The 16,704-nt window shown below is 41.6% G+C and overlaps 1 protein-coding gene across 2 annotated transcripts in view; it reads right to left on the bottom strand.

Moving 5' to 3' along the window:
- Nucleotides 1-4,304: 4,304 nt before the first annotated feature.
- The window catches only part of LOC127526206 (FYVE, RhoGEF and PH domain-containing protein 5-like), a 189,316-nt gene continuing 176,916 nt past the window's right edge, over nt 4,305-16,704 (bottom strand). For both annotated transcript variants that reach the window (XM_051920996.1, XM_051920998.1), the window contains 4 exons: nt 16,521-16,660; nt 10,910-11,038; nt 7,716-7,870; nt 4,305-5,308 (listed from right to left, as the gene is read on the bottom strand). In XM_051920996.1, the coding sequence (XP_051776956.1) occupies nt 5,272-5,308; nt 7,716-7,870; nt 10,910-11,038; nt 16,521-16,660 (461 nt within the window). In that variant the 3' untranslated portion in view covers nt 4,305-5,271. The remainder of the gene's footprint in view (nt 5,309-7,715; nt 7,871-10,909; nt 11,039-16,520; nt 16,661-16,704) is intronic.

Raw genomic sequence — 16,704 nt, 5'->3', positions numbered from 1 at the left:
AAAAAGATGAATGGGCAGATGGATGAACGGGTGGGCTGGCAGACAGGTAGAGAGACAGACACACAGATATATGGAAATTAGGCAGGCAGATGGACAGATGAACAGACAGACAGGCATGCAGAGAGTGACAGATGGACAGACAGATGGCCAGGCAGGCAGATAGATAGATAGATAGATAGATAGATAGATAGATAGATAGATAGATAGATAGATAGAAATTAGGCAGGTGGATAAATAGATAACAGACATAGAGACAGGCAGGCAGGCACACAGACAGACAGATGTATGGAAATTAGGCAGACAGATAGATGGATAGATGGACAAACAGAGAAAGGCAGGCAAGCAGACAGAGAGACAGATGGATGGATGGATGGATGGAAGGATGGATGGACGAGTCTGCATGCAGACAGAGAGATGGACAGACAGACAGACAGATGATAGATAATTTTAGTGTAGTCGACAGGATAAGATAGATAATTTTAGTGTAGTTGGTAAGATAGATAGATAGATAGATAGATAGATAGATAGATAGATAGATAGACAAGCAAGCAGAGAGAAAGACAGACAGGTGGACAGACAAAAAGATGAATGGGCAGATGGATGAATGGGTGGGCTGGCAGACAGGTAGAGAGACAAACACACAGACAGGGAAATTAGGCAGGCAGATGGACAGACAGATGGCCAGGCGGGCAGATAGATGGACAGAGGCAGACGTGCAGGCAACCAGAAAGATAGACGGATGGATGGCCAAAAAGATGGATGGAAATTAGGCAGGTGGATAAACAGATAACAGACATAGAGACAGATGTATGGAAATCAGGCAGACAGATAGATGGATAGATGGACAGACAGAGAAAGGCAGGCAGACAGACATACAGACAGATAGATAGATAATCCTGAAGGAAATTTCAGGGATACAACAACAGACTAGAGTTGTCAAAGATATCAAAATACTGATAACTATTTAATGCAATTCAGTACAAAAGTATTGAAATATTGAAAACTGCAATAGCAAGTTTTGAGACCCTTGTCTTTGGCTAAGGTCCATCCAGTTCAATTGTTCACCATTGAGATGTTTCCTCACCTTGTTCAGAGTCCCCCTGTGGTCAATTCATTTGATTGGACTAATTTGGAAAGACACACAGTCGTCTAGAGAAGGTCTCACAGCTGAGTACAAACCAAGCCAGGGGTTTTGAAGGAACTGAACGCAGCACTTAGAGGCAGGATTGTGTCGAGGCACAGATCTGGGGATGACGACAGAAACTCATTTCCGCAGCATTGAAAGCTCCCAAGAGCACAGCAGGATCCCTAATTCTTAAATGTAAGAAGTTAAGAAACAACCATGTGTTAACCTAGACCTGGACACCCAGCCTAACTAATGACTTGTGGCAGAAGGGTCTTGGTAAGAGAGCTGACCCAAAAAAATCCCCATTGTCAATCTGGCTGAGCTCCAGAGAATCTGTGTGCAGAGGGGAGAAACCAGAAAGGACACCCAATGCTGTAACACTCCACTGATCTGAGCTTTATGACTGAGTGGCCAGATGACACATGTAAGCCCACTTGGAGTTTGCATAAAGGCACCCAAAGGAATCTCAGAATATGAGAAGCAATAGTGGAGTTGTTTGAAGAGAGGAGACCAGGCTGACACATGGAGACTAACCTGTGTGGCAATACACTGAGGCTAAACGTCAACAGATATTGTCAGCAGGAGGTGTATTCCAAACTAACATCTAATTTATCTCTATATACTGATGTGACCCGCTCTTGTTGAACTCTTTCAATCCACATCTAAAAACTGCTCATAGAAACTTCAGATTTTTCCTTCGCCAATTCAGGCATGAAGCGGGTCTGCTTGGCAGGTTCACTGAAGTACAGCAGAGCTCCCCAAAATGTCCTCGCAGTCACTTAGTCACACATGCGCAAGAATAGCAAATGTGTCTGCCGTCTCGCTCTTTCACATTCCTCCACACCTTTCCATTCTTTTTTTTTTTTTTAACAAGTCTATTTTTACTGTAGCAGTAAAGGAGTCAGTTTGGAATCTGGATTGCAACTGCAGGCATAAGTGTAGAAAAGCTTACCTGAATTCATGAAAACTGCATTTCACATTTCTTTTTGTTTTGTTTGTGTGATTGTAGAGATGGACCACCTAGCCATTGAAAAGCTGGACCAAGCTCACTCGGCCCTGGAAGAATGTGCAAACTCCACACAGATAATGACCAGTCTGTAAATGTAAACCATCAGAGCTGACCACTGTGCCACCATGCCTCCTGAATGATAAACTGCCAATCTACCCATCAATCTTTTATCTGGGGGGCTTTTTAGAAACTCTGGAACTTCTGCAACATTACTGAGGACTTTCAGCTAAAAGATTATTCAGCAGAAGTGTGTGAAGAAGCACAACTTTATACCAACAACAAAACGCCTCCATAATGCCTCTGTGGTGCTGGGGCTGCTCTATCTATCTATCAATCTATCTATCAATAACCCTAAGCCTAACCTTAACCCAAAATCTACTACACTAAAAATTAATATCTATCTATCTACCTAATCCTGCCAACTACGCTAAAATATCTATCTATCTATCTATCTATCTATCTATCTATCTATCTATCTATCTATCTATAACCCTAAGCCTAACCTTAACCCAAACTCTACTATAGATAGATAGATAGATAGATAGATAGATAGATAGATAGATAGATAGATAGATAGATAGATAGATAGATACTAAAAATTAATATCTATCTATCTATCTAATCCTGCCAACTACGCTAAAATATCTGTCTATCTATCTATAACCCTAAGCCTAACCTTAACCCAAACTCTACTATACTAAAAATTAATATCTATCTATCTATCTATCTATCTATCTATCTATCTATCTATCTATCTATCTATCTATCTATCTATCTATCTATCTATCTATAACCCTATGCCTAACCTTAACCCAAACTGTACTATACTAAAAATTAATATCTATCTATCTATTTAATCCTGCCAACTACGCTAAAATATCTGTCTATCTATCTATAACCCTAAGCCTAACCTTAACCCAAACTCTACTATACTAAAAATTAATATCTATCTATCTATCTATCTATCTATCTATCTATCTATCTATCTATCTATCTATCTATCTATCTATCTATCTATCTATCTATCTATCTATCTATCTATCTATCTATCTATCTATCTATCTATCTATCTATCTGGTGGCTCTGAGGCTAGGGATCTGCACTGGGAATCGGAAGGTTGCCAGTTCGAATCCTGTAAATGCCAATAGGGACTCTGCTCTATTGGGCCCTTGAGCATGGCCCTTAACCTATAATTGCTGAGCGCTTTGAGTAGTGAGAAAAGCACTATATAAATGCAAAGAATTATTTTATTATCATTTATTTGTTAGCAGGCATGCCTTGACCCTGCATCTGTGTTATAATACAACACGTGTGTGGACAGACCATTTCAGACTAACAGAATTTGAGGTGATCTGCCAGGAAGAATGAGGTAAAGCTGCCCAAATCCAGGTGTGCAAAGATTGTAGAGACTCAAAGCTGGAATTTTTGCTAAAGGAGGAGAAGGTTGGGAATCATGCACTGATACTGCCCGTTGCTGCACCCACCACATGATGAATCATCTCAGGATCCCAAATTAGGACCTAAGTGCAGCCGTGCAGCGGGTGACACCTCAGCACCCTGCAAGTTTGAACGGAATGGCACAGGTTGAGGTTTTTGTACAGTGGCTGGTGTGCCAATCCTGCCACCGACCCCTGAGCTTTCCCTGCAAGTTGGCTGAACGTCAGGTTAACATCATACCCAGGATGGAGCTAGTGCGGGTTAAAGGCCTCGCTCAAGGGTCCAACGGAGTGGAATCACTTCTGGCATTTACGGGCCTTCCGATTGCTGGCGCAGATTCTTAGCCCCAGAGCTAAAGGAGCTTCTGCAAAATTCTGAAAACTTCTAGGAATGAGTGACTTCACTTTTTGATTTGTAATAAAGACTTCCTGACAACACGTTTTCACCTGGTCATTAGGGGTTATCGAGTATAAATTGATTGGGTAAAAATGGGCAGTTTATCCACAGTACAACACAATAAAGTGCAGGAAAGTGAAGGGGTCTGAATAATCCCTCATTCTGTTGTATTTGAACTTTTCAATACCCCGTTGACTTTCCAAGTGGAAGGATTTCATCCACTCAATCAATCAATCAATCAGTCAGTCTTCATATGGTATAGCGCCTTTCACACCACACAAAGCCCCCTGCCCCATGCTCACAGTAAGTGTAAGACGCACAGCAAAGGCACAAAAAGCTGATCCACCTTTTATTGTTGCTTTTTTTTTTGTTTGTTAAAATTTACCAAGCATCCTGAAAGAATGGCAGCATTTTCCTATTATAGACATTTCTTTTGAATAGAGCTAAAAATAGACTTGTACTCCAAAAAGTCGAGCCTTAAAGGATTATTCATTTCACAAACAGGAGGACAGTGCTGCCACATTATCAGAGCAATAAAGGAAACAAATAAACTGAAAAAGTTGGGCATCAGATGACCGGATGCTGCTGTGTTTGTGGTTGCCATGGCATCCTATTCATAACGCTCTTCTTCCATAATGTCTCCCAAACGTCACAAAAGCCCTAATTCTGCGACATTCGCACGTAGGTCATGTCCTGAGGAGAACCTGGTGGAGATGCTCCTGACCAAGTGAGGAACCAGAGAGCTGAACGGGTGACATCGAGTCATCCTCTCATAATTTAATCAGAATTGTAAAATGTGGGCAAAGTACGACTTGAATGTATGAGTTGTAAAATTCTTGCTGTGCCAGGCCACCACAAGTGTGCCAAGTGGACCGTGTCTCATCATTTTCCATAATGCTTGGCGCACATGCCCAGCCCTAGAATTGCTCCAATGTACAAAACTTGTCCAAGTTACTGTAGATTATGGGGTCATTGGCCAGGCAGGGGTCTTGAAGGAAGTTCTGATGAAAATTTCAGTTGGTTCTGGGAATAAAGTGCAGACACACCTCCATCCTGGCTTCTGTCTGAAGTCTGACTGTGGATGGAGGTGGAAAAAGAAGGGGGCACGTTCTTCACACTACAAAGCTGTCTCTTCTCTTCTTAACAGCTTTTGGTGTGCATCAGCAGTGGTTGAAATTCAAAACGTCTTTTGTGTCTTTTCATTCCACGTTGAGCAAATGCATCGTTGCAGACTGCTGAGTGGGACTTGTCAACTCCACCAGGAGGGTCCGTGAGAAGAATGACTGGCAGAGATAAGCCACTGCTATAATACTGTTGCTTCCTCCATGGCGTCTATCCATCTGTGGAATGAGAAATGACAGAAATTACTAACACAAGAGACACATGGAACCAGCAACTCCTTATCCATGGACCGAAAGGCAACTCGTACTGCAATTAAGCTAATCAGCTAAGGTGAGAATTCCCACTGGACTCCGTCCACCGTGTTATAGTTTTTAAAGTGAGTTTGCGTACAGTATAATGCGAAAAGCGCCTACAGTTGTCGTCAAGTCTGTCTGTCAGTCTGCCTCTGTGTCCACATGAAACATTTCCAATGTCCGTGGGCCAACTTCGTTATAATCCCGCACACTTAGTCGGTGGTGAGTAGCATGTCCTATACAATATGTTGTTACCACAAGGGGGCAGACACAGAATGACGGATGGATAGATGGAGAGTCAGACAGACAGGGAGGCAAGCAGAGAGACATATGGACAGACAGATGGCCAGGCAGGGTGGGCAGACAGATGGATGGAAGGAAATTAACCAGACAGATAGATAGACAGAGACAGACAGGCAGGCAAGCAGGGAGAGAGAGACAAATGGATGGGCAGGCGGGCAGGCAGGCAGACAGACAGACGTACAGAAATTAGGTAGGCAGATAATTGGACAGAGACAGACAGACAAGCAAGCAGAGAGAAAGACAGACAGAACGATGAACGGGCAGAAGGGTGCATGAGTGGGCTGGCAGAGAGACAGACATATGGAAAGTAGGCAGGCAGATGGACAGATGAACAGACAGACAGACAGGCATGTAGAGAGTGATGGACGGACAGATGGACAGACAGATGACCAGGCAGGCAGATAGATGGACAGAGATAGACTTGCAGGCAAGCAGTAAGACAGATGGATGGACAGACAAAAGGATGGATGGAAATTAGGAAGGTGGATAAACAGACAGACAGACAGACAGACAGACAGACAGACAGACAGATAGATAGATAGATAGATAGATAGATAGATAGATAGATAGATAGATAGATAGATAGATATGAAAGGCACTATATGATAGATAGATAGATAGATAGATAGATAGATAGATAGATAGATAGATAGATAGATAGATAGATATGAAAGGCACTATATGATAGATAGATAGATAGATAGATAGATAGATAGATAGATAGATAGATAGATAGATAGATAGATAGATATTTTAGCGTAGTTGGCAGGATTAGATAGATAGATAGATAGATAGATAGATAGATAGATAGATAGATAGATAGATAGATAGATAGATAGATAGATAGATAGATATTTTAGCGTAGTTGGCAGGATTAGATAGATAGATAGATAGATAGATAGATAGATAGATAGATAGATAGATATGAAAGGCACTATATGATAGATAGATAGATAGATAGATAGATAGATAGATAGATAGATAGATAGATAGATAGATAGATAGATAGATAGATAGATAGATAGATATGAAAGGCACTATATGATAGATAGATAGATAGATAGATAGATAGATAGATAGATAGATAGATAGATAGATAGATAGATAGATAGATAGATATGAAAGGTACTATATGATAGATAGATAGATAGATAGATAGATAGATAGATAGATAGATAGATAGATAGATAGATAGATAGATAGATAGATAGATAGATATAGATAGATATTTTAGCGTAGTTGGCAGGATTAGATAGATAGATAGATAGATAGATAGATAGATAGATAGATAGATAGATAGATAGATAGATAGATAGATAGATAGATATTTTAGCGTAGTTGGCAGGATTAAATAGATAGATAGATAGATAGATAGATAGATAGATAGATAGATAGATAGATAGATAGATAGATAGATAGATAGATATAGATAGATATGAAAGGCACTATATGATAGATAGATAGATAGATAGATAGATAGATAGATAGATAGATAGATAGATAGATAGATAGATAGATAAAACGAACTTTATTTATCTCAAAAAGGAAATGTGTCTTTTTACAGAAGCTCATTAAATAAGTAAATGAATATGAACATCAATATTATGATAAGCAAATCCACACAAGAAGGACTACTATCTATCTATCTATCTAAAAAGAAAGAAAACTTGCGACTTATCTAAAGATAACAAGAGCAGCCCCAGCACCACGGATGCATTATGGAGGCGTATTGTCGTTGGCTCACTTTTCTTGCCCCCAGCCTCCAAGTACAGTACTGTAGATGTCATTCTGTATGTTATTAGGCTGATGTTCACCATGACCGGCGCTGTACCACATACAGCGGTCTAAAGGCACTGAACTGTAACCTACTGACTCAGTGAAAACCACAGAGAGAAGCTGTGATGTCAGGCTGTTGTGCTCACTAATCAAGCCGCCATGTCACATTCTGATCACCTTCTCCATTCTCTGTACACGTGACAGTGATGACACCGTAAACTGACAAAGGGCCGGTCTGTCGAGCCGACATTACCTCCGTGCTGTGAAGGTGTCCTCAGCTCTGAAGGTGTAGTACAGCGTTTTCTTGTGGTAAAGCTGGAAGACCAAGGCCGGCTCTGGACTTTCTTCTTTTTGAAACAGCTTCACCGTGAAGCCCAGCAGAGGCAGACTTTCAGTAGCAACCTTGTCCTGTGGAGCAGAGAGAACACAACATGACGGCCCGGCATGGAGCAAACCTAGCAAGTGCATTTCTCACCACGTACCTTTCGCTCATGCAGAGACGTGTACCTCATTCTTTTTTGTCTACGTATCTGCGTGGCTCCTTAATCCTTTACCTTTCTGCAGGTGCTACCATTTATTTGTCCTTCATCTCGATTCACAGGGGGTTATCAAATCTCGGCCATACACGCCTGTGCCTCATGCTTTGTTTTGTTTGTCCCTTCAGGGGTTAATACTATTACTTCTTGACCAGAGTGACCCAGGTTCAAAAGCTGGCCTGGTCACTTCCTGAGTGGGACTCACATGCTCTCCCCTCATGTCTGTGTGTGTCTTTCTCCTGGACATTTGCTTTCCTCCCACATCTCAAAGATTTGTAGGTTTGGCTAACCTTCAACTTTCAACTGGCCCAGGGTGGCTACTTCAGCAAGTGTGTCCTGTGAAGGGCTGGCATCCAAGACAAGGCTGGTCTCTTCACTGGAGTCAGGCAGGATTTGTCATTTAGGCAAAACAGGTGGTCCTTGAAGAAAATCTGCAGTGGAGTGGGGCAACAGTTTACCTTTCAGCTCAACAATGAGCCGACGCATACAGATAAGACAACGCTGGAGTGGCTTTGGGACAAACCTGAGTGTCCTTGAGTGGCCCTGCCAAAGACCAGACTTCAACCCCATTGAACTTGTCTGGGGAGACCTGAAAATGGCAGTTTATTGACACTTCCCATCCAATCTAATGAAGCTGGAGAGGGTCTGCCAGGAAGAATGGGATCAACCACTCAAATCCAGGGATGTGACGCTTGTAGAGACTCACCCAAGAATACTGAAAGCTGGAACTGCTGCCAAAGGGGCTTCTACAAAGTACTGAATACTTTCTTTTTTACTTTTTAACAAGAGTTTTCTTTCTGCTTTTCCAGGTGTTCTGGTTATTTAATCCATCGAGCTGTGCTATCTGGCTAAGACGGGTTGAAATCAGAGTAATCAATGTAGACCTCAGCATTAACATTTTGTACTGCACTGTGCAATGCATATATCTAATATGTTAAATGCCATTTGGTATGGGTTTTATAAAAGCAGTGCTAATGTCAGTGATGTACCATCTGTTGGAATGAAAAATGCAATGCATATGCTTCTGTTAAATCCTATTTGGTATGGGATTTGTAAAAGCAGAGTTAATGACTGTTATGCGCCATCTGTTGGAATTACAGATGCGATGCATATGTCTCTGTTAAAAACCATTTGGTATAAGATTTGTAACAGCAGTTTTAATATCAGTGATGTGCCATCTGTTGGAATGAAAAATGCAATGATATGCTTCTGTTAAATCCTATTTGGTATGGGATTTGTAAAAGCAGTGTTAATGTCTGTTATGCGCCATCTGTTGGAATTAAAAATGCGATGCATATGTCTCTGTTAAAAACCATTTGGTATAAGATTTGTAACAGCAGTTTTAATATCAGTGATGTGCCATCTGTTTGAATGAAAAATGCAATGCATATGCTTCTATTAAATCCTGTTTGGTTTGGGATTTGTAAAAGCAGTGTTAATGTCTGTTATGCGCCATCTGTTGGAATTAAAAATGCGATGCATATGTCTCTGTTAAAAACCATTTGGTATAAGATTTGTAACAGCAGTTTTAATATCAGTGATGTGCCATCTGTTGGAATGAAAAATGCAATGATATGTTTCTGTGAAATCCTATTTGGTATGGGATTCATAAAAGCAGTGTTAATGTCTGTAATGCACCACCTGTTAGAATGAATAATGCAATGTATATGTCTCTTTTAAAGACCATTTGACATGGGATTCATAAAAGCAGTGTTAATGTCTGAGATGCACCATCTGTTGGAATGATGAATGCAAGGCACATTTCTCTGTCATAAGGAGTCTGGTATTTCTGCAGTTTGGAGCCTCTACCCTGGAGCTCCAAGTAGGTGGAGCTAACTTTCGTGACAGTACTTGGCATTATTTGAATCAGATAACCCTCCCACAAACCTAATCTTAACCATAGTGTAAACAGGCGGAGCTCTGGAGGACTGCAGCTAGACTCTATTGGTGCCCAATGGAGTTAACTCCACCTACCTGGACCACCACAATTGTCCCCAGGTAGCCCACCCAGGAATGGTTTCAGGCTATTGTCTAATGGGGATGAGATGACCTCCAGGCCCTGGCAGCCCAGAAACTGGAATAAATGGGTTTAAAATACAGTGTGAAGAGCCAATACTGGGTGAACAGTGGGTGAGGGTAGGGGGTTCCACACCAGTTGAAGGGATGGGGGTCCCTCATGAGGTTTAGTGGCAGCTGATGCACAGGGTGGGGTATCTTAATGGGGTTCAAAGACCAGTGGAAAAGAGGTGGGATCCCCCGTGAGGTTTATTTGCAGGTGAAGAGCGGGATGCGGGTATGGGTTTCAATGGGTTTCTGAACCAGTTGATGGGATGGGTCCTCGTTCATGGGGTTTAATTGCAAGTGAAGAGCAGAGGGAGCTTCCCAATTGGTTTCCACACCAGTTGAAAATAAGGGGGTCCCTTGTGAGGTGTAGCGGTAGGATCTAGATTCCTAGGAATCTTTCCCCCACGCTCTTGTCGAGCCTGTCAATAAGTGGGTGGATAGCTATCTGTGCCAGGGCCTAGTGTACCTTCATAGTCCACCCCTTATATAAAATGAGCTCATAGGTGCTCCCCATTCCTTGGGAGACTGAGACCCTTCTCCCACACTTTAGGTCCGTCCATCTGTGGGTTACCAAAAGTAAAGGATGAATGATTGGCTAAGTGGAGCATATTCTCTCCTATCCAGACAAGGACAAATTCTTCATGGAAAATGTTGGCAGCACATTGAATAAAAGGGATCAGTGTAGTGAAAGGGCCAGCGATTGGCATGCCAGTGGTCTAAGCCAAGTCTCCGTGTAATTCTGGATTTAATTCTCTGACACCTTTTTCATCCTTTCTTATTTCTCTTAGCCACCAATAACTTAAAAGTCACACCCATGCCAGTAAGGGACCCCATGAGATACCCTTACCTCACTGGCCATGTAAGTGTAGAGCACCTTGTCTTTGAGGACAAACCACAGCTTCTTCCAGTGGCGCTTACTCTTCTTACATCGATTAAGAGGGCCACTCATGGAGGAGCCCTCTGCCAAGGCTGAGACCTGAAAGGAGACAGAAACGAGCGTCAAGTCGGTCATGTTATTATATGACACTTTCACACTCTGCATGTGGTGGGGATTGAGGTGTGGCATCCCATAAGAGACAGGCAAGAAGAAAGACATGAGTGCCCATTCAAGGTTTGACAGTGTAATGTAATTGATTCATGTTATTGTGCGTAGTAAACATTTGTGCATAAACTTCCAAACAGAAACAAACAAACAACTTCTCTCTTGTAAATTATTTAAAATTATCTGTGCTACCCGTCTAAGACCGGATGAAATTTAAATAATCAATGTAGACCTGGATGTTAACATTTGGAGTGCACTATCTATCGAAATGTATTTTGTAATACATGCAGTAATAAAATGCATTATATCTGCCGTTCCAACAGATGACGCATTACACACATTTGTGGTAATAATATGAATCATTACACATTTTTGTAATGTGCCATTTGTTGGAATATCAAAAGCAATGCCTACATCTCTGTTATATGCCACTTGGTATGGGATTTGTAAAAGAAGTGCTAAAGTTTGTGTTCAAATGACAAATGCAATGAATTTTATTACTAAAAATGTCTGTGAAGAGCCATCTGTTGGAATGACACAGACATAGCAACCACGACAGACACACAGATAGGTATCCTTTTATAAGGTGGACTAGTTATGATACCCATCTAAGATGGATTGAAGTCTAAGTAATCAATATAGACCTCAGCGTTAACATCTGCAGTGGACCATCTATTGAAATGTATTTTGAATGTCATGCAGTAATAAAAGGCATTGCACTTGTCATTTCAACTGAAGACAGCTAACACACATTTGTAGTAATAAAATGTATTTCCCATTGGGATTAATAAAGTATCTATCTATCTATCTATCTATCTATCTATCTATCTATCTATCTATCTATCTATCTATCTATCTATCTATCTATCTATTACTAAATAGAAAGATTATAATATGCAAGCTTTCGAGGCAACTCAGGCCATTACATCTATAGGTGTCATTTTTGCTTAACTTCTCACTACATCCATAATGGCTAACACTGTACAACATCCAAGTGCATTACTACAAATGTTTTTGATGTGCCATCTGTTGGAAGGACAAATGCAATGTATATGTCTCTGTTATATGCCATTTGTTATGGGATTTGTAAAAATCAGCGTTAAAGTTTGGGATCCACCATTTGTTGGAATGACAAATGCATCCATCCATCTATCCATTATCCAATCCGATATATCCTAACTACAGAGTCATGGGGGTCTGCTGGAGCCAATCCCAGCCAAGGAAACAAACCACCGTGAAGGGTGCAAGCCCACCACAGGGCACGCGCGCACACACACACACACTAAGCACAAACTAAGGACAATTTAGGATCACCAATGTATCTAACCTGCATGTCTTTGGACTATGGGAGGAAACCTACGCAGACACAGGGAGAACATGCAAACTCCACGCAAGGAGGACCCAGGAAGCAAACCCAGGTCTCTTTAGTACGAGGCAGCAGTGCTACCCACTGCGCCACCATGCCACCCATGACAAATGCAATACATTTTATTACTAAAATATTTGTGATGCTCCATCTCTTGGAATAGATAGATAGATAGATAGATAGATAGATAGATAGATAGATAGATAGATAGATAGATAGATAGATAGATAGATAGATAGATAGATAGATAGATAGATAGACACTTTATTAATCTCAAGGGGAAATTCACATGTAATGACAGAGACTTAGCAGCCAGGATGGACACACAGACAGAAACACAGACACTTATCCTTTTTAAGGTGGCCTAGCTGTACTACTTGTCTAAGATGGGTTGAAATGTAAGTAGTCAATGTAGACCTCAGAGTTCATGTTTGCAGTGGACCATCTATTGGAATGTATTTTGGAATGCATGTAGTGGTGGTAAGAAAATGCATTGGATTTGTCATTCCAACAGATGGTGCATCACCAACATTTTTAGCAATAAAACACATTACAGTTGTCTTTCCAAAAGACATCAACATTGCACTACTCACACACAAACTGTACCTGCACACACACTGAATACTGACTGGAACATGCATCTGCACTTTATGGAATATGCATCTGTACTTATAAAACATTATCTGTGCAATAACTCATTTGTACTTGCTGCTCATTCAACTCATATTGCTCTATAACTTCTTTTAAAACGTACACATTTTATTTTATATGGCTAGTCTATTTTTAACTTGTAATTTTTTTTTAATTATTTTTTAGCTTTATTGGATCTAGGCTGAGTAACTTGTTTTTCTCGTCATACACATTTCATTGTATGTTGACCCTGTGTTAACCTATATATGACAAATAAGCCTAAACCTAAACGCACGTTTTCTACATTCATCCATCCATCCATTTCCCAACCCGCTGAATCCGAACACAGGGTCACGGGGGTCTGCTGGAGCCAATCCCAGCCAACACAGGGCACAAGGCAGGAACCAATCCCGGGCAGGGTGCCAACCCACCGCAGGACACACACAAACACACCCACACACCAAACACACACTAGGGCCAATTCAGAATCGCCAATCCACCTAAGCTGCATGTCTTTGGACTGTGGGAGGAAACCGGAGCGCCCGGAGGAAACCCACGCAGACACGGGGAGAACATGCAAACTCCACGCAGGGAGGACCCGGGAAGCGAACCCAGGTCCCCAGGTCTCCCAACTGCGAGGCAGCAGCGCTACCCACTGTGCCACCGTGCCGTCCTTTCTACATTCAGTACTTGTTTAAAAATAGTGCAGGAATTCTCCAAATATAATGAGGACTCTGAGGAAATCAGTCAATTTTTTCAATTTTCGAAGTATTTCAGTAAGGGTATTTCACACTAGTAATTTATAAATTGCCTCAGATAACATGCCCCTTAAATCAACAAACACGAACACTCAAACCCTTTAAGTGTCAAACAATTGTATCTGTATCTTATATCCAGCAGAGGGCGGCAAAATCAAATATTTAAGACGGCAAACAGCGGGGTGGTGTGGGGGGATTTAGATTGGGATAACTGAGCTTGAAAACCGAAAGAGTATGAATGAAGAAGAGGAGCGTTTAAATATTTGAGACGACATATAAAATATGAGTGTCATACACAGGTATGACTGTCATTCATTTTTAATATTTGGATAGATCGCTCTCATAAAAGATTATCTTTTATATCGGGCATCTTTGTTTTGTCTGAAAGCCAGAAAAAGCATTTGATGTGCCGGGCGTGTTAACGCTAGTAAATTTAATTTGTAGGGAACAATGAAAAATGACCTGAGCGCTTGTCACATAAGATTTATGTTTCTAATAAAAGTCAATGTAATGATCGTGAAAGCTACTGAGAGAAGAGAGAAGTACAAGGACCTCACCCCGAAGCAAAGACTCTTCCGTGTGATGCAATAGTTGACTGAGTTGAAATTCAGTTAAGAAAATTCAGCCCAGAATGGCAACTTTGACAGAAATAATGTGACATCCCAGAGCAGACTTCAATTTGCTGTAGAACGTGAATGCAGTCCGATGGTTTTTATTTCATCCACGTGGATTACAGGAGAAAGCTTAGTATTAGGATTGATCATCTATTTATCATAATATGCCTTTATTATCTATCTATCTATTTAGCATACTGTATTTTACCATTCATAAATCTATTATAAAGTGCCCTATCTATCTACAGTGCATCCGGAAAGTATTCACAGTGCATCACTTTTTCCACATTTTGTTATGTTACAGCCTTATTCCAAAATGGATTAAATTCATTTTTTTTCCTCAGAATTCTACACACAACACCCCATAATGACAACGTGAAAAAAGTTTACTTGAGGTTTTTGCAAATTTATTAAAAATAAAAAAATTGAGACATCACATGTACATAAGTATTCACAGCCTTTGCCATGAAGCTCAGAATTGAGCTCAGGTCCATCCTGTTTCCCCTGATCATCCTTGAGATGTTTCTGCAGCTTCATTGGAGTCCACCTGTGGTAAATTCAGTTGACAGGACATGATTTGGAAAGGCACACACCTGTCTATAGAAGGTCCCACAGTTGACCGTTCATGTCAGAGCACAAACCAAGCATGAAGTCAAAGGAATTGTCTGTAGACCTTCGAGACAGGATTGTCTCGAGGCACAAATCTGGGGAAGGTTACAGAAAGATTTCTGTTGCTTTGAAGGTCCCAATGAGCACAGTGGCCTCCATCATCCGGAAGTGGAAGAAGTTTGAAACCACCAGGACTCTTCCTAGAGCTGGCCGGCCATCTAAACTGAGCAATCAGGGGAGAAGGGCCTTAGTCAGGGAGGTGACCAAGAACCCGATGGTCACTCTGTCAGAGCTCCAGAGGTCCTCTGTGGAGAGAGGAGAACCTTCCAGAAGGACAACCATCTCTGCAGCAAGCCACCAATCAGGCCTGTATGGTAGAGTGGCCAGACGGAAACCACTTCTTAGTAAAAGGCACATGGCAGCCCGCCTGGAGTTTGCCAAAAGGCACCTGAAGGACTCACAGACCATAAGAAAGAAAATTCTCTGGTCTGATGAGACAAAGATTGAACTCTTTGGTGTGAATGCCAGGCGTCACGTTTGGAGGAAACCAGGCACCACTCATCACCAGGCCAATACCATCCCTACAATGAAGCATGGTGGTGGCAGCATCATGCTGTGGGGATGTTTTTCAGCGGCAGGGACTGGGAGACTAGTCAGGATAAAGGGAAAGATGACTGCAGCAATGTACAGAGACATCCTGGATGAAAACCTGCTCCAGAGCGCTCTTGACCTCACACTGGGGCGACGGTTCATCTTTCAGCAGGACAACGACCCTAAGCACACAGCCAAGATATCAAAGGAGTGGCTTCAGGACAACTCTGTTAATGTCCTTGAGTGGCCCAGCCAGAGCCCAGACTTGAATCTGATTGAACATCTCTGGAGAGATCTTAAAATGGCTGTGCACCGACGCTTCCCATCCAACCTGATGGAGCTTGAGAGGTGCTGCAAAGAGGAATGGGCGAAACTGGCCAAGGATAGGTGTGCCAAGCTTGTGGCATCATATTCAACAAGACTTGAGGCTGGAATTGCTGCCAAAGGTCTATCTATCTATCTATCTATCTATCTATCTATCTATCTATCTATCTATCTATCTATCTATCTATCTATCTATCTATCTATCTATCTATCTATCTATCTATCTATCTATCTATCTATCTATCTATCTATCTATCTATCTATCTATCTATCTAATCCCTTTATATGATATGGACATCCAGGACTTTAAACCCTCCCTTACTCAGAAATTGGCTTTCTGAAGTCTTGGTTTTAGGAGTCAACGTGACCTCTTTCTGCTCCTTCCTGGCCATCAGGGCCACTACTGTTTGACAATTCCTTTATGTTTTCAAACTAGAATGTTATCTGACACTTAGACGGAATGACCGGAAGACAGAAACACCAAAAAAGGATGATCACCCAAGCAGCAGCCATTCTTTTCTTACCTGTGCTAGAGGTGAGGAGCTTTTTCGTGGCTTCCACAGCAACTGCGGATGGATGCTGAGAAAAACGGCTGAGAGGGGGCGACCTGCAGATCTGGATGACCGGGGCCTCAGATTGTCAACAGGCTTTGTGGTGTCGGCACCTGAGAATCAAAAAGCTTTCTCTGTGATGATCACAGTTATACAT

Source organism: Erpetoichthys calabaricus, chromosome 18 (assembly GCF_900747795.2).
Source record: "Erpetoichthys calabaricus chromosome 18, fErpCal1.3, whole genome shotgun sequence".
Taxonomy (NCBI): domain Eukaryota; kingdom Metazoa; phylum Chordata; class Cladistia; order Polypteriformes; family Polypteridae; genus Erpetoichthys; species Erpetoichthys calabaricus.
This window is presented reverse-complemented; position numbering and strand designations above follow the sequence as displayed.